The following is a 23032-nucleotide window of genomic DNA, read 5'->3' on the forward strand; positions in this document are numbered from 1 at the left end:
TGTATTAACCGATGTTGGGGAGGCCCCCGGGGTTCCCTAGGGTCATAAAGCAGCAAGTGACCCTCAGAGAACCCCCTAATCTCAGCAGCCCCCATTACACCTTTGTCCCAGTAGCCCGCTCTGCAGACCTGCAGAAGAAGATGCCTGGGAAGTGCCCAGGGTCCCCGCATCCAGGCTGGAACCCCATTGTCAAGCTCCTGGTGTAAGGCAGAGGGCTGCGTCTCCACTAGGTGCGCTTCCCAACGCCCTGGCGTGGGCCGTTTCCTTTTGAAGAATGAGAATGTTTCATTAAGGCTACGCCTCCTGAATGCAGGAAGGCCACGGGATGGTCCCAAGACTGTGCCAAGGCGTGCCAGGCCTCAGGTCCTTGAGGAGCAGCGAGGGCTTTGAGAACGGTGAGGTCCGAGTCGACCGGGGCGATGGAGCGGGAGCCGCGTGGCTTGCTGGAGGGCCGGGAGGGGCGGGGGTCGCCGGCCGAGGGGACTGCCTGCTAGTGTCCCCCGTACCCCTCGTCACGGGCACGGCGCGGTGGGGTGGGGGAGCCGGGGTCGCGTGGGGCAGGCATGGAGGCGCGACACGGCGGTGCGCGGAGTCTCTCGGGGTCCAGGTCCAACGGGCCCCCAGCCAGCTCCGGCCCCCGCCTCCCCGTGCCTCGGTTTTTCTGCTGGGAAACGGGCAGGGGCGCGGGCCCGCCTTCAGGGCGCCCAGCGTCCCCGCTGGCCGCCCCCCAGCCGCGCCCCCAGCGGGGCGGAGCTTGCGCCGGTCCCGCCCCTCCGCCCTCCGCTCTCCCGCCCGCGCGCCCCCGGCCCAGCTGCGGCGCGTGACGCGGGGCGCGCGGCTCCGGCGGCTACCGCGGGCGGGCGCAGGCGAGGGGGACGGCGGGCGAGCGGGCGGCATGGCGGCGGCGGAGCCCGTGGCGAGGCCAACGGGGCCCGAGCCCATGCCAAGCTACGCGCAGCTAGTGCGGCGCGGCTGGGGCAGCGCGCTGGCGGCGGCGCGGGGCTGCACGGACTGCGGCTGGGGGCTGGCGCGCCGCGGCCTGGCTGAGCACGCGCACCTGGCGCCGCCCGAGCTGCTGCTGCTGGCGCTCGGCGCGCTGGGCTGGACGGCTCTGCGCTCCGCGGCCACCGCGCGCCTCTTTCGGGTCAGTGTGGCGGGGGTCCGGGGCGAGGGGAACCCGTACTGGGGGAAGCCGGGACCGGGGACCTCGGGCCGCCGGCGCGTTCCTTTCTTCCATTGCTGGCTGCTGCGGATGAAGGGGTCGCCGAAACGTGGGTGGGGGCCTCGGGCTGGAGAGGCCCAGGACGTTGAAGCCCCGGGACAGGGTCTCTCGGGCCGCCTCGCGCCCCCTTCAGTCAGTGCGGCGTGGGGGAACCGGGTGGATGCGGGGGTGTGGCCGGGCTGGGGTGAGTCTGGGACATGGGGGGCCCGAGACAGGTGGGATGTTTGAGACGTGAGGGACCGAGGCACGGCCCTTTCCGGTCAGTTTGGGACCAGGGGGCCCCGCGCAGTGGATGGCTCCGGCCACCAAGCGCTCTTTCCGGCAGGGCCGAGCCAGACAGTGAGAAGACCAGGACCGGGAAAGGGAGGGCTCGGCGCACCGCGGCCTGCGCCATGCGCGTCCCTGCCATGCGGGCTGCGCCCTGGCCCTGAGCGAGGTCCGCTGCCCGTTTTCTGCGGGGTCCGTGCGGCGGCGGGGCCGGCTTGGCCGCTGCAATCGGGAAGAGGCAGGAGCTGCGCGGTCGCTGTCTTGTGCCTGTCTGAGGTCAGCGCCACCCTCCGACCAGGGATGGCAAAGGCCTGGGCGATCTGGCCACTCCAGTGGTCGCTCCCTTGGAGCCCGGGGCTTCAGGGTTGGACTGTGCTGCCTCCAAGAGGCGACAGCAGAATTCCCCAGTTTCTCCTGAGACCATCACCCCTGCTGGGGAGTGACCATGGTGGTGACATTGGCGCCTGATCCCTCTCCCTTCCCTGGGGAGGGGTCGCTGTGGCAGGAGCTGGTTGGAAGGTGTCTGGGCCTTTAGCTTTGCCTGGACCACCCCCGTGGACCAGCTGGTGTCACCCCGCCCGTCTGGCTGGAGGGTTCAGGGACAGTGTGCCCAGCGCCAACAAAGGGGCCTTTCTCTGCTGGCCGGGAAGAGGCTGGCCCTTGTGAGGTCGAGGATGGGCTGTTGTCTGACTGCCACTCTCCCCACTCCCTTCCCCATATCACCCACATGGGGGAGAGACCCCAGCCACCCCATTGCTGTGGGAGGGGGAGATAGGGCTGTCCAGGGCCCCTTCCTGGGTCTGCAGTGATCTTTATCCTGCTTGTTGTCCCTGCCTTCTTCCCCATTTCCAGCTGGGAAACCCGAGGCCCAAGAGGGCATGCGGCCCCCCACCCCCATGGAACAGGAGGATGTGGCTGCTGGTAGACTACCAGGGCGGAGCCCGGGGGCCCTCCCCAGCTTGGGTGGGGTGCTTGCCCCATTTCGAGGTTCGCCCTTCCTCAAGAATGGGTGGAGGGGCTGCCGGGTGCTCCAAAGCTCATCTTCTTGGCAGCAGCCTGGTTGCCAGGGGTTACTGGAGCGGGCTCCAGCTGTCTCCATGACAACTGCTGGGTGCTCTGGGCTCCGGCCCCCTCAGCCTCTGGGAAGGGGGTGGGACTTGTCCAGGGGCGGGGCTTGGCCGGGCAGCTCTGGAGCCCCGCCCCCAGGGAGCTTGACCCCCCCACCCACCCACTGTACTCCCTAACCCCTGCCTTGGAGCCAGCAGCTTCCTCTGCACTCCCTTTGCCCCCTCAGGGTCATAGCTCGCCTGTGACACCTTTTCCGCGTCCTGTCCCCTCTTTCTCCCTCCAGCCCCTCCTCCCCTTTCATCGTCCCCAAGTTCCCATGTCCCCACCACACCTTCCCCCAAGTCTCTCCCAGCCCTCTAGTCTCCGGTCTCTCCAAATTCCCCCACTGAGGGGGCGACTTCCTCACAAGTTCTTCCTCTCCCCTCTGTGTTGGTCCCATGGGGCTCCCTGTGTTTCCCAAGATGCCCCCATATAACCCTTCCATGTTCCCTTCATGGGTCACCCCCACCAGCCCAACTCCCTTGGGCTGACGCATCCGTCTGTCTCCCTCACCATAAGCCCAAGTGTCCCCCTCCCGGCCCTCAGAGCCCTCCTGCTCCCCTCCTCTCCCCTCGGAGCCTCCTCCCTCACTCCCCTCCCAGCACCGCCCCAGCCGGACAGCTGGGCACTAAGTTTAGCCTTGGCAGGTGCCTGTGGGCTCTGTTTATGCTCCAGGTGGCTGTGGGCATGGGGGACGGGCCTTCCCAGTGCTGCCCGGCCTGGGGAGTCCCTGGGCCTCAGTTTCCCCACCCTGGAGTAGTCGTCTCTGGCCCCCAGCACCAATGGCTGCCCGCCCGTCTTCTTCCCCATAGCCCCTGGCAAAGCGGTGCCGCCTCCAGCCCAGAGATGCCGCCAAGATGCCCGAGAGTGCTTGGAAGTTTCTCTTCTACCTGGGCAGCTGGAGCTACAGTGCCTACCTGCTGTTTGGCACCGACTACCCCTTCTTCCACGACCCACCGTCTGTCTTCTACGGTAGGGGCCCTGAGGGGATGGCCGGGAGGGCTCTGCTTAAAACACAAAGACACGAGGCAGTGACAGGTGCTTGTGGTCCCAGCTACTCATGAGGCAGAAGCAGGAGGATCGCTGGAGCCCAGGAGTTGGAGGCCAAGGGAAGCTATGAGCACGCCACTGCACTCCAGCGTGGGAGACAGAGTGAGACCCTGTCTCTTATCAAAAGAGGAAAAGAGGTCCGGGCGTAGTGGCTCACGCCTGTAATCCTAACACTTTGGGAGGCCAAAGTGGGTGGATTACGAGGTCAGGAGATCGAGACCATCCTGACTGACACAGTGAAATTCCATCTCTACTAAAAATACAAAAAAATTTATCCGGTGTGGTGGTGGACAACTATAATCCCAGCTACTTGGGAGACTGAGGCAGGAGAATCGCTTGAACCCGGGAGGCAGAGGTTGCAATGAGCTGAGATCTTGCCACTGCACTCCAGCCTGGGTGACATTTTCAAAAAACAAAAAAGATGATGAGAATGAGAAGTGGGCTGGGCTCACTGGCTCACACCGGTAATCCCAACACTTTGGGAGGCAGCGGTGGGAGGATTACTTGAGCACAGGAGTTCAAGAGCAGGGGGCAACATGGTGAGACCTCCATCTCTACAAAAAATTAGCCTGGCGTGGTGGGACACGTCTGTAGTACCAGCTACTTGGGAGACTGAGGTGGGAGAATTGCTTGAACCCAGTAGGTGGAGGTTGCAGTGAGCTGAGATCATGCCACTGCACTCCAGCCGGGGCAACAGAGCGAGATCCTTTCTGGGGAAAAAAAAAAAGATGATAAGAAGTGGCTGTGTCCAATTGATTGGAATGGATGTGGCCTGAGTTCTGGGTGGGCTGGGCAGGGAGGTGACGGCGGCATGCTCTCTGTGATCTGTCCTGGCAGAGAATGCATGGCAGGGTCGGCATCGCCACTGGGCAGGCTGATGGAGGAAATCCCATCTGTAATGGGGGCAGAGGGGGCTGCAGCTTCTCTGCCCTGTGAGGACCACCAGGGCTGTGGGCCAGGGACACACGGGATAGCTGTTTCCTGCCATGTGATGGGAACAGCCTAGAGGGCTCCTGGTGGCACAGAGCCCAGAGTGTACAGTGGATGTGCCACCCATGGGGCCACTTTTCCCATGTAACACCTTGATCGCCTAGGGGGGAGGTGTTAGCTGTTGCTCAGTTTTCCTTTTAGATGGATGACCCATGATTGAACTCTCTTTTTTTTCTGAGACAGTCTCACTCTGTTGCCCAGGCTGGAGTGCAATGGCACGTTGTCGTCTGACTGCATCCTCCATCTCCCAGGTTCAAGTGATTCTCCTACCTCAGCCTCCTGAATAGCTGGGATTATAGGCACGCACCACCACACTTGGCTAATTTTTGCATTTTTAGTAGAGATGAGGTTTCACCATGTTGACCTGGCTGGTCTCAAACTCCTGACCTCAGGTGATCTGCCCGCCTCGGCCTCTAAAAGTGTTGGGATTATAGGCATGCGCCACCATGCCTGGCCTCTCTTAACATTTTGGGCATGGAGTTGCCTCTAGCTGCTGCTGCCTTTTTTTTTTTTTTTTCTTCAGACGGTCTTACTCTTTTGCTCAGGCTGGAGTACAGTGGCGCGATCATGGCTCACTGCAGCCTTGACTTCCTGGGCTCAAGCAATCCTCCCACCTCAGCCTCCTGAGTAGCTGGGACAACAGGTGTGCGCCACTACCCCCAGCAAATTTTTTTGTATTTTTTGGTAGAGATGGGGTCTCACTAAGTTGGCCAGGCTGGTCTGGAACTCCTGGCCTCAAGCAGTCCTCCCACCTCAGCTTCCCAAGGTGCTGGGATTACAGGGGTGAGCCACCTCTCCCAGCCTTAGTTGCTTTTTGTAAGTGATACTCACAAGTTAGCTGATTATTTCCATGTTCATTTATTGAGTGCCTACTGTATGCCAGAGCTGAGACACAGCTAGGAATGGTCAGAGAAAGCCCTGTGCCCTCATGAAGCTGGCCGTGTGGCAGGGGCAACAGACAATGAAGTACACAGTCTATCAACATCAATAAGTGTGGATGAGAAAACTCGCGTGGAGAGAAGAGGCAGTGTGCTGTGTTGGGGAGGGGGGAGGGGCAGTTTTTAGCAGGGATGGGGTGGTCCCACTGAAGGGGACTGAGTGAGGGCCTGGAGGTGCCTGGGGCAGGCAGGAGAGGCAGGGACTTGTGTTCAGGTGAATGGAGGCCATGCCTTCCAGGCCTCGGAGGCCACCGTCAGGTTTCGTTACTTACCTGTGGGCTGGGAGCAGAGGAGGGATGTCACCCCGGGTTGGGCATCTACCCCAGGGGTCCAGGAGGGGGCTGACAGCAGGAGCAGGAGCCCGAAGGGACTCCCACCAAGACTGAGCTGAGGGGAGGGGATGGGAGCAAAGCGGCCAATTTTAGAAACGTTTAGAAGGCAGAGCTAATAGTATTTGCTACCACCCTAGAGGTGGTGTGAAAGGAAGAGGGTGAGGATGATGCTAGGGTCTTGTGAGATGGGGGCTGATCGGGGAGACCAAGATTCTGGATTTGGGGATGGAGACAAGGCAGGGATTGCATTGAGTGACCCAACAGTAGGTGGGACACGAGTATGAAGAGGTGGGACAGGCCAGGTGTGGTGGTCACTCCTGGAATCTCAGCACTTTGAGAGGCCAAGGTGGGAGGATCACTTGAGCCCAGGAGTTCAAGACCAGCCTTGGGAATATAGTGAGACGCCATCTCTACAAAAAATAAAAAAATAAAATTAGCTGGATACGGTGGCGCGTGCCTGTGGTCCCAGCTCCCGGGGATGCTGAGGCGGGAGAATTGCTTGAAGCTGGGAGGTCGAGGCTGCAGTGAGCCAAGATTGCACTACTACATTCCAGCCAGGGTGACAGAGTGAGGCCCTTTCTCAAAAAACAAAAGGAGTGAGAGGAGATTTGAGACCCCTGAACTAAGCCAGGACATCCCCCCTATCCTGTGGGGAGGTAAGTCTACAGGAGGGGTGGGGGGCCCCTGTTGGAAAGGTGGGCAACAGATCCAGCGAGGTGGCCAGGGGCGAAAGCTCAGGCTCGGATGTTTCTGGAGAGTCAGAATGCAGAGGATCAGGGCATTTCAGAGTTTCACCCAATTTTTCTTTTTCTTTTTCTTTTTTTTTTTTTTGTGATGGAGTCTGGCTCTGTCGCCCAGGCTGGAGTGCAGCGGCGCCATCTCGGCTCACTGCACGTTCCGCGTCCCGGGTGCACACCATTCTCCTGCCTCAGCCTCCTGAGTAGCTGGGACTACAGGCGCCCACCACCTCGCCCGGCTAGTTTTTTGTATTTTTAGTAGAGATGGGGTTTCACCATGTCGGCCAGGCTGGTCTTGAGCTTCTGACCTCAAGTGATCCACCCACCTTGGCCTCCCAAAGTGCTGGGATTACAGGCGTGAGCCACCTCAGTTGGCCTGCATTTTTTATTGAGGTAAAATTTATGGAACTTGAAATTAGGCATTTTAGCCTATCACAAAAAGACAAATACTATGTGATTCCACTTATATGAGGTTCCTAGAGTCATCCCACTCATAGAGACAGAAAGTGGGCTGGGGGGCCGCCGGGGGCTGGGGGCGGGGGATGGGGAGAGACTGTTTAATGGGAACAGAGTTTCTATTGGGGAAGAGGAGATTGTTATGGAGATGACTGCTGGTGATGGTGGCACAACAATGTGTACTTAACAAATGGCTTAGATGATAAATTTTTGCCATATAAATCTGCCACATTTTTTTTTTTTTTTTTTTGAGACGGAGTTTCTCTCTTGTTGCCCAGGCTGGAGTGCAATGGCACGATCTCGGCTCACTGCAACCTCCGCCTCCCGGGTTTAAGTGATTCTCCTGCCTCAGCCTCTCAAGTAGCTGGGATTACAGGCATGTGCCACCATACCTAGCTAATTTTGTATTTTTAGTAGAGATGGGGTTTCTCCATGTTGGTCAGGCTGGTCTTGAACTCACAACCTCAGGTGATCCGCCCACCTCGGCCTCCCAAAGTGCTGGAATTACAGGCGTGAGCCACTGTGCCTGGCCCACAATTTTAAAAAAAAAGATAACCATTTTATGTATTTGTTTATTTTTTTTGAAACAGAGTCTCGCTCTGTTGCCCAAGCTGGAGTACAATGGCACGATCTCAGCTCACTGCAACCTCCACCTCCTGGGTTCAAGTGATTCTCCTGCTTCAGCCTCCCGAGTAGCTGGGATTACAGGCATGCGCCACCACGCCCAGCTAATTTTTGTATTTTTTGTACAGACCGGGTTTTGCCATGTTGGCCAGGCTGGTCTCCAGCTCCTGACCTCAGGTGATCCACCTGCCTCCGCCTCCCGGCCAAAAATTAACGATTTTAAAGCGAACAGTTCATCAGATTTTAGTCCATTCACAGTGTTGTTCAACCACCTCCTCTGTCTAGTTCTGGAACATTATCATCCCCCACAAAAGGAAACCGTCCCCATGAGCAGTCACTCACCAGTCCTCTACCCCAGCCCCTGGCAGCCACCAATCTGCTTCCTGTCTCTGTAGCTTTGCCTGTTCTGGGCATTTCAGATCACTGGAGTCTCACACTGTGTGACCTTTTGTGTTTGACTTCTCTCACTCGGCATCATGTTTTTGGGGTTCACCCACATTGTAGCATGGATCCGTGCTTCATTCTTTTTCATGGCTGCATAGTATTCCACGGTGTGGAGGTAACCTATCTATTCTTCATTCATCCATTGATGCACATTCGGGTTGTGTCTGCCTTTTGGTTGTGTGCTGCTGTGGACAGGGTATCTCTTTGAGTCCCTGTTTTCCATTCTCAGGCACACACCCTAGTGGACTTGCTGGGTCATAGTGACCGTTCGTGTGTACACAGCCATCAGGGCTGAGTGAGGATAGTGGACAAACAGTCATGGGGGCCAGGGATCGCTGGGGGGATGTGGGCAGGAGACAGCAGTGCCTGGACCGGGGTGGGGGTGGCATGGACCAAAGAGGGGACCCTGGATGGGGGTCCTAGTGTAACTCGGCTGCAGAAGGGGTGAGGCTGAGATGAAAGTTGTTGCAGAGGTGGTTCATGGGGGCATCTGGAGGCAGCTGGGCTGCAGGGCAGGTCACCAAGGCAGGGGCCAGGAAGCCGCAGATGGAGGCTGGAGAGTCTGTCTTGGGGGTCTGCAGAAAGGAAGTGGCCAGAGAACAGGGAGCAACCCAGAGAGGTCCAGGTTGGTGTGGGCAGAGCACAGCATGGCCTCCCGCTGTTTTTTGTTGTTGTTGTTGTTTGTTTGTTTTGTTTTTTGAGACAGAGTCTGGCTGTGTCTCCCAGGCTGGAGTGCAGTGGCAACATCTCAGCTCTCGCCACCATCTCTGCCTCCCTCCAGGACTCAAGTGATCCTGCCACCTCAGCCTCCCGAGTAGCTGGGACTACAGGCATACAACACCTCACCTGGCTAATTTTTATATATTTTTTTTTGCAGAGACAGCGTCTCGCCATGTTGTCCAGGCTGGTCTCGAACTCCTGGACTCAAGCAACTCTCCTGCCTTGGCCTCTCAAAGTGCTGGGATTACAGGCATGAGCCACCATGCCTGTCCAGAGCATAGCCCTTGACTTTGGTGTCTGGCAGCCCTGGGGATGTGGCAGTCCTGAGGAGGAGGGGGACGTGGTGGGGTGGGCTGGGATGTCCCCTATCACCTGAGTGTGGGGGTCAGGTGCACCAGGAAGCAGGAGGAGGGGAAGGTGAGGCAGGACCTGCTTGGTGGGAGACCCTGCGCTTGGCGGCATGGTACGCCCGGGCACGGCAAGACTCCGTGGGCAGCCGCCTCTGTCAGGGCCGGGGATTTGCAGGGAGTGGGCCCAGATCACCCACAAGGCAGGGGCCTGTTAAGGTAAAGATGGGAAGGGGGCCGGGCACGGTGGCTCATGCCTGTAATCCCAGCACTTTGGGAGGCCGAGGCAGGCAGATCACCTGAGGTCAGGAGTTCAAGACTCGCTTGGCCAACATGGTGAAACCCTGTCTCTACAAAAAATAATAATAATAATAATAATTAGCCAGGCATGGTAGTGGATGCTTATCATCCCAGATACTCGGGAGGCTGAGGCGGGAGAATCACTTGAACCCGGGATATGGAGGTTGGAGTGAGCTGAGACCCTACCACTGCGCTCCAGCCTGGGCTACAGAGCAAGAATCTCAAAAAAAAAAAAAAAAAAAAAAAAAAGATGAAAACAGGAAGGGGCGCTGGGCTGGGCGAGATGGTGGGTGCCTATAATCCCATCACTTTGGGAGGCCAAGGCAGGAGGATTGCTTAAGCCCAGAAGTTCGAGACCAGCCTGGGAAACATGGCAAGATTCTGTCTGTACAAAAATTACAAAAGAAATAAATTATCCAGGCATGGTGATGGGTGCCTATGGTCCCAGCTACTACTCAGGAGGCTGAGGTGGGAGGATCACTTGAGCCCAGGCGGTCGAGGCTGCAGTGAGCTATGATCACACCACTGCACTCCAGCCTGGTGACAGAGCAAGACCATCTATTTAAAAATACATATAAAACTTAAAATGTATATAATGATAATAATGTGTCTATAATAGTTCAGCATTTGTAGCAAATATGCCACTTAAAGCCAGGGAAATGGAGATCTGTGGGTATGCTGGGGCAGAAGAGAGAAAGGAACTTTCTGTCCTATCTGCATAATTTTTCTAGAAAACCCAAACTCTTCCTAAAATAAAAATCCCTCCAGGCTGGGCGCAGTGGCTCTCGCCTGTAATCCCCAGCACTTTGGGAGGCTGAGGCGGGTGGATCACCTGAGGTCAGCAGTTCGAGTTCAGTCTGTCCAACATGGCGAAAGCCCATCTCTACTAAAAATACAAAACAATTAGCTGGGCATGGTGTCCGGTGCCTGTAATCCCAGCTACTCTGGAGGCTGAGGCAGGAGAATCACTTGAACCTGGGAGGTGCAAGTTGCAGTGAGCTGAGATAGTGCCACTGCACTCCAGCCTGGTGACAGAGTGAGACTCTGTCTCAAAAAACAACAAAAACAACAACAAAAAAATGGCCGGGCGCTGTGGCTCACACCTGTAATCCCAGCACTTTGGGAGGCCGAGGCAGGCGAATCATGAGGTCAGGAGATCGAGACCATCCTGGCTAACACGGTGAAACCCCACCTCTAGTAAAAATACAAAAAATTAGCCAGGTTTGGTGGCATGCGCCTGTAGTCCCAGCTACTCGGGAGGCTGAGGCAGGAGAATCATTTGAATCCAGGACGTGGAGGTTGCAGGGAGCTGAGCTGAGACCGCACAACTGCACTCCACTGCACTCCAGCCTGGATGACAGAGGGAGACGCCTTCTCAAAAAATAATAATAACAATAATTGGGAATGGAAAGCCAGCAGTCAGACACGCATGGATACCCAGGTACTGGGAGGACACGTGTGGCTTGGAGGGTGTCACTGGGTCATGGTGGGGTTGTCTAGAGGCTTCTCAGGCCCCTGACTGCGAGATTTGGCTCTCCCCAGACTGGACGCCCGGCATGGCGGTGCCACGGGACATCGCAGCCGCCTACCTGCTCCAGGGAAGCTTCTATGGCCACTCCATCTACGCCACGCTGTACATGGACACGTGGCGCAAGGACTCGGTGGTCATGCTGCTCCATCACGTGGTCACTCTCATCCTCATCGTCTCCTCCTACGCCTTCCGGTAAGGACAGGATGGGGTGGCAGGGGGCCGAGGCACAGCCCACACAGTGCGGAGGCTGATGATGTTGCCGCGGGGCACAGAGGCGGCCGTGGAGGGGATCACATCAGGTCGGAGTGCTCAGGGGTCCGATGAGGGCACAGGCCAGAGGGAGGAAGGCCGAGGAGGGAATGTGGGCCTGGAGATTCCTGAGGGAGATTCCGCAGGGATGGAGTGAAACAGGCCCTGAGAGCCACAGCCACCCCACCCCACTCACCCACCCAGCTCCTCCGACGCTGCCCTCGACCAACCAGGTCACACACGCAGGAGTTCCTGAGCACCTACCATGCCCAAGCAATGGGGGCACGGCTGTGAACGCAGCTGATGCACCCTTATGTTCCAGAGCCAACCACAGCCATCACTGAGCCTTTCAGATGGAGTCTGTGCAAACCTCACCATGCTGTGTACTTAAAATCCACCCCGGCTTCAAAGCCTTTGTATACAAACGAGTGAAAGTATCTTATCCACCCTTTTCTTTCTTTTTTTTTTTGAGACAAGGTCTCGCTGTGACCGTAGCTCACTTTAGCCTGGACCTCCTGGGCTCAAGTGATCCTCCCACCTCAGCCTCCTGAAGTGCAGGGATTACAGGCGTGTGCCACCACGCCTGGCCTTGTTATCTTGACTCCATATTGAAATGACAATAATTTGGATATGTTGAATTAATTGGAATCCTTTATTAAAATTAATATTACCTGTTCTTTTCCCTCTCTTGTTAAATGTGGCTGATAGAAACTTTAAAATGAAATACACTGCTCCTCTACTATTTCTATGGGACTAGCCGCCCTAACTGCGATAATGGAGTAGCCACGGCCCACAGCTATAGAGCAACAAAGAGGCAGCCCTTTCAACTTTAATTAAACTTAAGTAAAACTCCAGGAGCAGGGACTCATGCTTGCAGTCCCCCAGCTACTTAGGAGGCTGAGGCAGGAGGATCGCTTGAACCCCGGAGTTTGAGTTCAACCTGGGCAACATAGGGAGACCCTGTCTCTAATAAATCAATTTTTAGGCCGGGTGTGGTGGCTCATGCCTGTAATCTCAGCATTTTGGGAGGCCGAGGCGAGCGGATCACGAGGTCAGGAGATTGAGACCATCCTGGCTAACACAGTGAAACCCCATCTCTACTAAAAATACAAAAAATTAGCCGGGCGTGGTGGCGGGCGCCTGTGGTCCCAGCTACTCGGGAGGCTGAGGCAGGAGAATAGTGTGAACCTGGTAGGCAGAGCTTGCAGTGAGCCAAGATCGTGCCACTGCACTCCAGCCTGGGCGACAGAGCAAGACTCCATCTCAAAAAGAAATAAATTTTTAAAACTACTTTATTTTATTTATTTATTTATTTACCAATTTTTTTTGAGATAGGGTCTTGCTCTGTCACCCAGGCTGGAGTGCAGTGGCATGATATTGGCTCACTGCAACCTCTGGCTCCCAGGTTCAAGCAATCTTCCCGCCTCAGCCTCCCAAGCAGCTGGGATTACAGGTGTAAGACATCACACCCAGCTAATTATTGTATTTTTAGTAGAGACGGGGTTTCACCACGTTGGCCAGGCTGGACTCGAACTCCTGACCTCAAGTGATCCACCTGCCTAGGCCTCCCAAAGTGCTGGGATTACAGGTGTGAGCCACCACGTCTGGTCAGTTTAAAAAGTAATTTTTAAAAGCCCCCATTCCATTCCTCAGCTGTACAAGCCACAGTTCAAGGGCTCATTGGCCACAAGTGGCTGGTGGTTCCCATGTTGGACAATACAGGTTTAGAACATTCCCATAGTTCTAGAAACTTCTATCAGACAAGGCTCTCTAGAGGGCAGAGTCGGATGATAGAACCAAAAAAGGAAGGAAGGAACAGTTCATTTGAAGGTGATAAGAATTATGGAGAAAAGGCCAGGTGCAGTGGCTCATGCCTATAATCCCAGCACTTTGGGAGGCTGAGACGGGCAGATCACCTGAGGTCAGGAGTTCGAGACCAACCTGGCCAACATGGTGAAACCCTGTCTCTGCTAAAAATAAAAAAATTAGCTGGGCATGGTGATGGGTGCCTGTAGTCCAAGCTACTCAAGAGGCTGAGGCGGGAGAATCGCTTCAACCCGGGAGGCAGAGGTGGCAGTGAGCCAAGATCTCACCACTGCATTCCAGCCTGGGTGACAGAGCGAGGCTGTGTCTCCAAAAAAAAAATTGTGGCTGCAGATGTGTTAGGTGTAGGTGCGTTGGTCTGGGGGTGACAGATGAGCAGAGACTGAAAGGAGTGAAGGGAGGTGCTGAACATGAGGCACTGGCATGCTGGGTCCTGGGGACAGCACGTGCAAAGGACCTGTGGCAGGAGCCCAGGAGCTGTCGGGAGACAGAGCAAGGAACAGGGACTTGGTGAGAGACACTTCCCCATGTCCAGGGTGAATCCAGTCCCCTCGGGCAGCGCATCTGTCAGGTGGAGACTCTGCAGAAGGACAGGGGATGGTCTTCGGGCTTATTAAGATCCTAATGGGGCTGGGCGCGGTGGCTCGAGCCTGTAATCCCACACTTTGGGAGGCCGAGACGGGTAGATCACATGAGGTCAAGACTTCAAGACCAGCCTGACCAACATGGTGAAACCTCATCTCCACTGAAAATACAAAATTAACTAGGTGTGCTGGTGCATACCTATAATTCCAGCTACTCGGGAGGCTGAGGCAAGAGAATTGCTTGAACCCAAGAGGCAGAGGTTGCAGTGAGCTGGGATTGCGCCATTGCACTCCAGCCTGGGTAACAAGAGCGAGACTCTGTCTCAAAAAAAAAAAAGTTTAAAAAAAAAAAAAAAAGGATCCTAACGGGCTGGGGCCTTTCCTGCATTGACATCCAGACCTGGAAGTCTCACCATGGTGGTGATGTCCAAAGTGAGGGAGAAGCTCATAGAGGATCTGGACACAGAGTGGCCCAGGCCTGTGAGAGTCAGGGGTCACAGAGGGTCAGAGGTCACCAAGATGAGGAGGGGCCAGCAAGGAACTTCCAAGGCCAGGCACAGTGGCTCACGCCTGTAATCCCAGCATTTTGGGAGGCCAAGGTGGGAGGATCTCTTGAGCCCAGGAGTTTGAGGCCATTCTGGGCAACATAGCAAGACCCAGTCTCTACTAAAAATTAAAAAAATTAGCTGGGTGTGGTGTTGGTCTCCTGTAGTCCCAGCTCCTCTGGGGGCTGAGGTGAGAGGATCACTTGAGCCTAGGAGTTTGGGGCTGCAGTGAGCCGGATCACACCACTGCACCCCAGCCTGGGCCACAGAGCAAGACCCTGTCTCAAAAGAAAAATAAACTTACACGGAGCCCCCGGGCCACATGGGGACACTCAGGCAGGGAAGATGAGGATCTGGTTGGGGGGTGCATAGCTAAGTGGGGGGCAGTGAGGAAAGGGCATCCTGGGAAGGGGAGATGGGCAGAGCAGGCGAGCCAGGAAGGGTGGCTTTGGAGAGGCCCACGGGGAGCCTGAGGTATAGCCCAGGGACTCTGTGCTGGGGGCCTTAGTGCAGAGTGGAGGTCCCCTAATGTGAGCCGCCCTCTCCTCTCTGCCTGCTGCTCCCCCAGGTACCACAATGTGGGCATCCTTGTGCTCTTCCTGCACGATATCAGTGACGTGCAGCTTGAGTTCACCAAGCTCAACATTTACTTCAAGTCCCGCGGTGGCTCCTACCACCGGCTGCATGCCCTGGCAGCAGACCTGGGCTGCCTCAGCTTCGGCCTCAGCTGGTGAGTGGCAGGGAGCCCTGGGCAGGGAGGGAGGTGTGGCCTGGTGAGGTGAGTGTGGTCAGAAAGGGGGCGGGACCAGGCAGGGAAGGAGACAGGGCCCAGTGAGGTGGGTGTGGCATGGCAAGAGACGGGCCTGGTGATTTGGGTGGGGCTGTGAAGGGGCGGGGCTATACAGGAAAGGAGTGGACAAGGGTGGGGCCAATTGGGCTAGGAGTGGGGCTGGGCGGAAAAAGGGATGAAGCCAGGTGAGATGGGTGGATCCAGGAATGGGAGGGGCCTGGTGAGGTGGGTTGGGCCAGGCATGGAAAGGGAGGAGCTAGACTAATACAGAGCAAGCCAGAGGTGGGGCCAAGCAGGGTTAGGGTAGGGCTAGGCAGAGAAAGAGGTAGCACTTTGGTGTGGTGGGCAAGATGTGGCAGAGAAATGGGGGCACTGCGCAGGGAAGGAGGTGGGGGCTTGGTGCGGTGGGCTGGGCCTGGCAGAGAAGGGGAGGGACTGGGCAGGGAAGGAGGTGGGGCCTTGGTGAGGTGGGTGGGGCCTGGCAGGTAAGGGGAGGGGCAGGGCAGGGAAGGAGGTGGGGCCTTGGCAAGGTGGGCGGGGCATGGCAGGGTAGGAGAAGGACAGAGCAGGAGTGGAGACAGGTGGGCAAGGATGGGGAAAGGGGACAAGGATGGGTCCAGGACGGGACAGGACAGGCATTGGGTGGTCTTCCTCCACCCACGGCCTCCCGATTCCTCCCATCGCAGGTTCTGGTTCCGCCTCTACTGGTTCCCGCTCAAGGTCCTGTACGCCACTTGTCACTGCAGTCTGCGCGAGGTGCCTGACATACCCTTCTACTTCTTCTTCAACGCACTCCTGCTGCTGCTCACCCTTATGAACCTCTACTGGTTCCTGGTGAGTCGTCCCCAGCCCTCCTCCACAGTGGCGGTCCCGTCCTTGTCCCCATCCCTGTCCCCTCCTCAGGCAGGTCCGGAGAGGGGCACGTTAGGTGGCAGACAACCTGTGTGGAGGGCCTGGGACAGGAGCACAAGGCTGTCAGCAGGGCGGTGGCGAGGGAAGCTTCCTTCTCACCAGCACCTCCCCTCCCCTCTCGCAGTACATCGTGGCGTTTGCAGCCAAGGTGCTGACAGGCCAGGTGCGTGAGCTGAAGGACCTGCGGGAGTACGACGTGGCCGAGGCCCAAAGCCTGAAGCCCAGCAAAGCCGAGTGAGTGTGGAGGGGCCCGCACCCCGCGTTCCCTCCTTTAGTGTCGCCTGTCCGAGCATGCTCATGGGCAGGCCCCCAAGACCCAGCAGCAGATGAGGCCGACGCGGATGCTGCCCCCCAAGCCTACTCCAAAACAGAGACTGCAATAAAGATGTGGACAATGCGGCCACTACCCTGAAGGATAGGACAGTGAGGAAGGGGAGGGAGAGGCTGGGGAGGGGCAGACAGGGTCTCCGCAGTGGGGACACTGAGGGCCAGGCCTAGTGGCTGGTGTGGCTGCAGTGGACGAGCTGGGGCCCTGTGGGTGGTGAGTAGTAGCTGTTGGCCAGGCTGGACGACATCCTCCGACCCATGTCTCCACTGGAGCCGGTGGCAGTGGGGCTGGGGAGGAAGGAATGCCCAGGGCGGCAGAGGGAGCCCAGGCTCCATCTGGGCTGAGACGTCCTGGCCTCCGAGTCTGGCAGGGGAGCCCACTGCCCAGCCAAACAGGAGCTGGGGCTGGGAGCTCGGACTCAGCCCAACCCAGGAGGGAGTCCTGGGGAAGGAGACAGCCCGAGGCCTGGGGCGGGCAGGCGGGCGCCTGGGCCAGGGATGAACGGAGGCCGAATTGGGTGATAAGCAGGGTCGGGGTGTGCAGTGTCTCATAGGCAATGTGAGGAGTGTTTGAGCAGGGGCCAGGACAGGAGGTTGTGGAAGGCTCTGGAAGGTGCCGACCAGCCAGGCCCTCTGATTTGGCCAGTGGGGGCCATCAGTGACCTGGGAACGATGGTTTCAGGGAAGCAGTGGCTCAGAGCTCCATGACGTTTTTTGCAATGGGAGGTGCGAGATGCAGACATTTAACACATCCGGGGCTGTAGCCAGGCAGAGGAGCCTCAGACCCCCTACCCTGTTTGGAAGGGAGAACCCACCAGATTCGCCTTGGGTGTAGATGAAACAGAAATAAAAGAATCAAAGATGACTCAAGACTTCAAGACTTTTGGCTCGAGCTGGTGTTGACTGAGGGGGACTGGGGCAGGGTCACATGCGTCCTGGCAGATGCGGCGTTAGTAGCCTCCTTTGGAGGGTGTTAGATTTACTGTCCTTTGAGCATGAGTCGAGAATTCTTTTTTTTTTTTGAGATAGGGTCTCACTGTGTCGTCTCGGCTGGAGTGTGTAGTGGCACGATCTCGGCTCGCTGCAACCACTGCCTCCCCGACCCAAGAAGTGATCCTCCTGCCTCAGCCTCCCTAGTAGCTGGGACCACAGGCACGCACCACCACACTGTGCTAAGTTTCGTATTTTTTACGGGGTTTCGCCATGTGGCTCAGGCTGGTCTCAAACACCTGGGCTCAAGTGATCCACATGCCTTAGCTTCCCAAAGCTGCTGTGATGACAGGCATGAGCCACTGCAGCTGGCCTGAGTCGGGAATTTTCCGGAGATCAGCGAGGTCTCCCCAAGGTGTCTTCCAAAGGTGGTGATGGCTGACCTCAAGTGATCCACCTGCCTCAGCCTCCCAAAGTGTTGGGCTTACAGGCGTGAGCCACTGCGCCCAGCCTGTTTCTTTCTTTTTCTTTTGTTTTTTTTTTTGTTGTTTGTTTGTTTAGAGACAGGGTTCCACTCTGTCGCCCAGGCTCCCAGGCTGGAGTGCACTGGCTCATAGTTCACTGCAGCCTCAACCTCCTGGGCTCAAGTGATCCTCCCACCTCAGCCTCCCAAGTAGCTGGAACCACAGGCACCCACCGTCACATTCAGCTAATTTTTAAATTTTTTTGTAGAGATGGGATCTCACTATGTTACCCAGTCTGGTCTCAAACTCCTGGCCTCAAGCAATCCGCCCGCCTCAGCCTCCTGAAGTGCTGGCATTACAGGCATGAGCCCTTCGGCATGAGCCACTTTGCCTGGTTCCGAAAATTCAATTGGGATCGGAACTCCAGAAAACCAAGACTGAGAACCACTTTTAGATAACTCGGGAGGCATGAAGCAAATCAGAGAGCAATTAATTGTCTTGATCTCTTCCTCACCCCATCTCACCCCATTACTGCTTCTTGAGCAGCCTCACCTCCAGGATCCCCTCATCTGTACTCCCTCCTCTGAATTCCCTGTCCTCCTCACGGCCCTCATGGGACCCCTGGTGATGTGGGTAGCCAGTACCCTTCTCTCCTACACTGACACCCGTAGCTTCCTGTGGTCACTCCCACATCCTTGTCACGACTCAGCCCCTCTGTCCAAAGCCCCTATTGCCCTCTCAGGGGCTGCCAGGACCAGCCATCCATTGAGAGGCTCTCACCTTTCTCTGACTCTGGTGACTTGCACCAAAGCTCTGTAAATACCATTTTCACCTCTGCTGCACCTGCCACCCCCCTGCAGTGTCTAAAAAACTGGGCTGGGCATGGCAGCTCACACCTATAATCCCAGCACTTTGGGAGGCTGAGGCTGGAGGATGGCTTGAACCCAGGAGGTTGAGGCTGCAGTGAGCCACAGCTGCACCACTGCACCCCAGCTGCGGTAACAGAGCAAGACCCTGTCTCAAAAAACAAAAATAGAAAACTGAACTTCAGCCCCACTGTCTGGCCCATGTAGGAGCATCTTCCCTCCTGAGGGTTCCTGGACACCAGCTGTCCCCATCATCGTCATCATTTCCTGCACTGATAATCTGGCCAACATGTCCCCAAGAAAGCAGGAGTGGCCGGGTGAGGGCGTCCACCTGCTGCTACAGTGAGCGACAGTCCCTCTCTCTCTGAGGCTAGGGATGTCCACCCAGCTTGCCTATTCAAGGACATTTCAACCCAGGAGAGAATTCGCTCTCTCTCTGCTCTTCTCCACCACTGGCCTCATCAGCCTGTTCCCCTCCCTTGTAACAGAATTCCTAGATCCTCCTGGGTGCTCCTCAAACCCAGCTGTACCCAGTCTTCCTCCCCCCATCCCAAGACCACTCCTATCCAGCTCCCCTGTGGCTCTCTTGGTGCTAACCCCAGAGTCCCCTCCCCTTCTTCTTCTTCTTTTTTTTTTTTTTTTTTTTTTTTGTTTTTTGAGACGGAGTCTTGCTCTGTCACCCAGGCTGGAGTACAGTGGTGAGATCTTGACTCACTGAACTATTTTTGTAGAGATGGGGTCTCTGGCCGGGCGCGGTGGCTCAAGCCTGTAATCCCAGCACTTTGGGAGGCCGAGGCGGGCGGATCACGAGGTCAGGAGATCGAGACCATCCTGGCTAACACAGTGAAACCCCGTCTCTACTAAAAATACAAGAAAATTAGCCGGGCAAGGTGGCGGGCGCCTGTAGTCCCAGCTACTCGGGAGGCTGAGGCAGGAGAATGGCGTAAACCCGGGAGGCGGAGCTTGCAGTGAGCCGAGATCGCGCCACTGCACTCCAGCCTGGGGCACAGAGCGAGACTCTGTCTCAAAAAAAAAAAAAGATGGGGTCTCACTGTGTTGCCCAGGCTGATCTCGAACTCCTAGGGTCAGGTGATCTGCCTGGCTTGGCCTCCCAGAGTGCTGGGATTACAGGTGTGAGCCACTGTGCCTGGCCCTTGAAGCCCTTTCTTTGCCCTGCACTCCTGCTCTGCCTCTCTGGCCTCCTGGCTGGCTTCCTCTTCTGGGGCCGTTTCTCTGCCCACACTTCATCCACACCGACTCCCACATTTCTCTCCTACCCACAGAGCTCCCGAGTGCCATTCTCCGCTCCCGAGTGCCATTCTCCATCTCCCGTGTTTGACATTTCCAGCATCTTCTAAAATATCCCAAATCAGCCCCCAGTTTCACCCCAGACTCCCTCTCTGGAACACCAGCGTATCAGTGTTGACAGCAATTTGGGGCAAAACACTTGCAAGACCTCAGGGGGCCCCGTCTCCTCTGTCTCCCTCTCCTCATCTACAAAGAAACATCTAGAAAGTGCCTGCATCATCCTTCTCTCTCTCTAACCTCCCTCTGACTCTCTTTTCCCCACAGTGGTGGATAGAAGCTGAAAGGTGTCAATCAAAGTAAGGCCATCTGGGCTGGGCATGGTGGCTCATGCCCATAAGTCTCAGCACTTTGAGAGGCTGAGGCAGACGAGTCACCTGAGGTCAGGAGTTTGAGACCAGCCTGGCCAACAAAGTGAAATCCCGTCTCTACTAAAAATTCAAAAATTGGTCGGGCACGGTGGCTCAAGCCTGTAATCCCAGCACTTTGGGAGGCTGAGACGGGCGGATCACGAGGTCAGGAGATCGAGACCATCCTGGCTAACACGGTGAAACCCCGTCTCTACTAAAAAATACAAAAAACTAGCTGGGCGACGTGGCGGGCACCTGTAGTCCCAGCTACTCGGGAGGCTGAGGCAGGAGAATGGCCTAAACCTAGGAGACAGAGCTTGCAGTGAGCTGAGAGATCCGGCCACTGCACTCCGGCCTGGGCGACAGAGCAAGACTCCGTCTCAAAAAAAAAAAAAAAAAAAAAAAATTCATAAATTGGTCAGGTGCGGTGCTCACGCCTGTAATCCCAGGCACTTTGGGAGGCCGAGGTGGGTGGATCACCTGAGGTCAGGAGTTCTAGAGCAGCCTGGCCAACATGGTAAAACCCCATCTCTACTAAAAATACAAAAATTAGCCAGGCGTGGTGGCAGGCGCCTGTAATCCCAGCTACTCGGGGGGCTGAGGGAGGAGAATCGCTTGAACCCAGGAGTCAAAGGTTGCAGTGAGCCGAGATTGCGCCATCGCACTCCAGCCTGGGGGACAAGAGCGAGACTTCGTCTCAAAAAACAAACAAAAAAAATTACCCCAGGCATGGTGGTGAACGCCTGTAATCCAGCTACTTGGAAGGCTGAGGCAGGAGAATGGTGTGAACCTGGGAGGCGGAGTTTGCAGTGAGCCGAGATTGCACCACTACACTCCAGCCTGGGCGACAGAGCAAGACTCCATCTCAAAAAAAAAAAAAAAAAAAAAAACAAGAAGAAAAACAGAAAAGCTATCTCCCCCAAGGTGGGTACACCCCCACCCACACCCTAAAAGGCAAATACTGACAGCTGTTTCTGAGTGGGTAAAGAACACTTTGAAGCTTGTGCAGAAAAAACAAACAAGAAACAGCAGGAAAGCTCTGATAAAAAGGCCCAGGGTGGGGGCACCCATCACCAAGGATGCTAAACTTTACCATTAGAGGAATCTATACTCTCTGTGGGAACTGAGTGGAGAAACTGACCTAAGACCTTAAAACCTTTGGCAAATACTAAAGACCATCCTGGAGAGCAGGAATGGAAAGCGTGGGGACCCTCTGGAACACAGTGAGGGCGTGTCTTTGTTTCTCGTAAGCTTCAGAGCAAACCCCCACCTTGTACCAAAGGTGTCGATGCAGAAACGGAATCCCTGGAGTCATCCCAGAGCCAAAAGGAGAGTGTGCCATGGAGGTTTGTTTATGGGAAGAATTGAGAAGCCACAAGGGTGGATGAAGAAACACCACTCACGGTCTCAAGCATCGCAGGCAAAGTCAGAAGACAAGTGACAGATGGGAGGTCCAAGCAGGGCTTATCTCCTCTCAGATAAAGACCAACAGCCATCGATGGGGACAGCCAGTTGGCTGTGGAATGCATGCAGAGAAGCTGAGCTTCAGCCTAAGAGAAGAGCAAATGAAAGTGACAAAAGCCCTTTGGGAGGTGGAGGCGCGCTGACTGCTTGAGCCCAGGAGTTTGAGACCAGCCTGGGCAACATAACCACCTCACCTCTACAACATAGCGCCCTCATCTCAACAAACAATAAAAATGTTACCTGGGGCCAGGCACTGTGGCTCACGCCTGTAATCCCAGCACTTTGGGAGGCCAAGGTGGGCAGATCACCTGAGGTCAGGAGTTCAAGACCAGCCTGGGTGATACAGTGAAATCCTCTCTACTAAAAATAAAAAATTAGCAGGCACCACCACACTACTCGGGAGGCTGAGGCAGGAGACTCACTTCAACCCAGTAAGCAGAGGTTCCAGTGAGCTGAGATTGTGCCACCACATTCCAGCCTGGGCAACAGAGCAAGATTCTGTCTCAAAAAAAAAAAAAAAAAGGGAGTGGTGGCGTGCCCCTGTAATCCCAGCTACTCTGGAGGCTGAGGTGGGAGGATCCATTGAGCCTTGGAGGTTGAAGCTACAGCCAACTATGACAGTGCCACAGCTCTAACCTGGACCACAGAGTAAGACCCTGTCTCAAAAAAAAAAAAAGGGGGAAGTAGGGGGCAGCAGATGCCAGCCAGGGCCACTGGAGCCAAGGACGAGCCTTCGTGGGGTGGGTGGCAGAGGAGAGGAGGATTGTGCAGGGTCTCACTGCGGAGGCGGTGGAGTGGTCAGGCCCAGGCTGGTGCGTGGCTTTTGCCCTGCAGCGACCTGGAGAGGCAGGGAGGAGGGGAAGAGGAAGGTTTAACTGGGGAGAGGGAAGCAAGGAGGAAGTGCCAGGGTGACAGGAGGGGCATACATGCCTACGGGGCAGGGTGAAGGAGAGGCAGGGTGAAGGAGAGGCCCGGGCCTGGCTGGGTAAGAGGAGCTGGGGGATGTGAAACGGTCAGGGAAGCAGCAGGAAAGAGGGCCAGGCGGCCGCGTGGGGCTCCCAGGCTAACCTACGCTGGTTCTGGCCCCCAGGAAGCCACTGAGGAACGGCCTGGTGAAGGACAAGCGCTTCTGAATCCCTCGGCCCCGCCCCCGTGGACCCGGCCCCACCCCGAATACCCCGGCCACGCCCCCCGTCCTTGGTGCCCCTCCACCCCCTCCAACTCCATGCCTCTAGGGCCGTGGCCACCTCCCCTGGGCCCCCGCCCCCTCATCCTGCCTTCATTCCCTGGCCACGCCCCCCCAGGACCCCTGCCCCTCCCGGGACACTGACCCCACCCTCAGCCCACTGGTCCCGGG

General features: G+C 56.6%; 1 protein-coding gene across 2 annotated transcripts; it reads left to right on the forward strand.

The window, feature by feature from the left end:
• The first annotated feature begins 809 nt into the window (after positions 1 to 809).
• CERS1 (ceramide synthase 1) lies at positions 810 to 22875 on the forward strand. Of its 2 annotated transcripts, none has more exons than XM_037992089.2 (7): positions 810 to 1144; positions 3409 to 3568; positions 11077 to 11257; positions 14836 to 14997; positions 15744 to 15891; positions 16094 to 16203; positions 22766 to 22875. In XM_037992089.2, the coding sequence occupies exons 1-7, from the start codon at positions 896 to 898 to the stop codon at positions 22806 to 22808; spliced, it is 1053 nt and encodes a 350-aa protein (XP_037848017.1). In that variant the 5' UTR covers positions 810 to 895; the 3' UTR covers positions 22809 to 22875. The 2 variants fall into 2 exon arrangements, with proteins under 2 accessions (XP_037848017.1, XP_037848018.1); XM_037992090.2 differs by lacking the exon at positions 22766 to 22875 and adding an exon at positions 16979 to 17161.
• Positions 22876 to 23032: the final 157 nt, after the last annotated feature.

Source organism: Chlorocebus sabaeus, chromosome 6 (genome assembly GCF_047675955.1).
Source record: "Chlorocebus sabaeus isolate Y175 chromosome 6, mChlSab1.0.hap1, whole genome shotgun sequence".
Taxonomy (NCBI): Eukaryota; Metazoa; Chordata; class Mammalia; order Primates; family Cercopithecidae; genus Chlorocebus; species Chlorocebus sabaeus.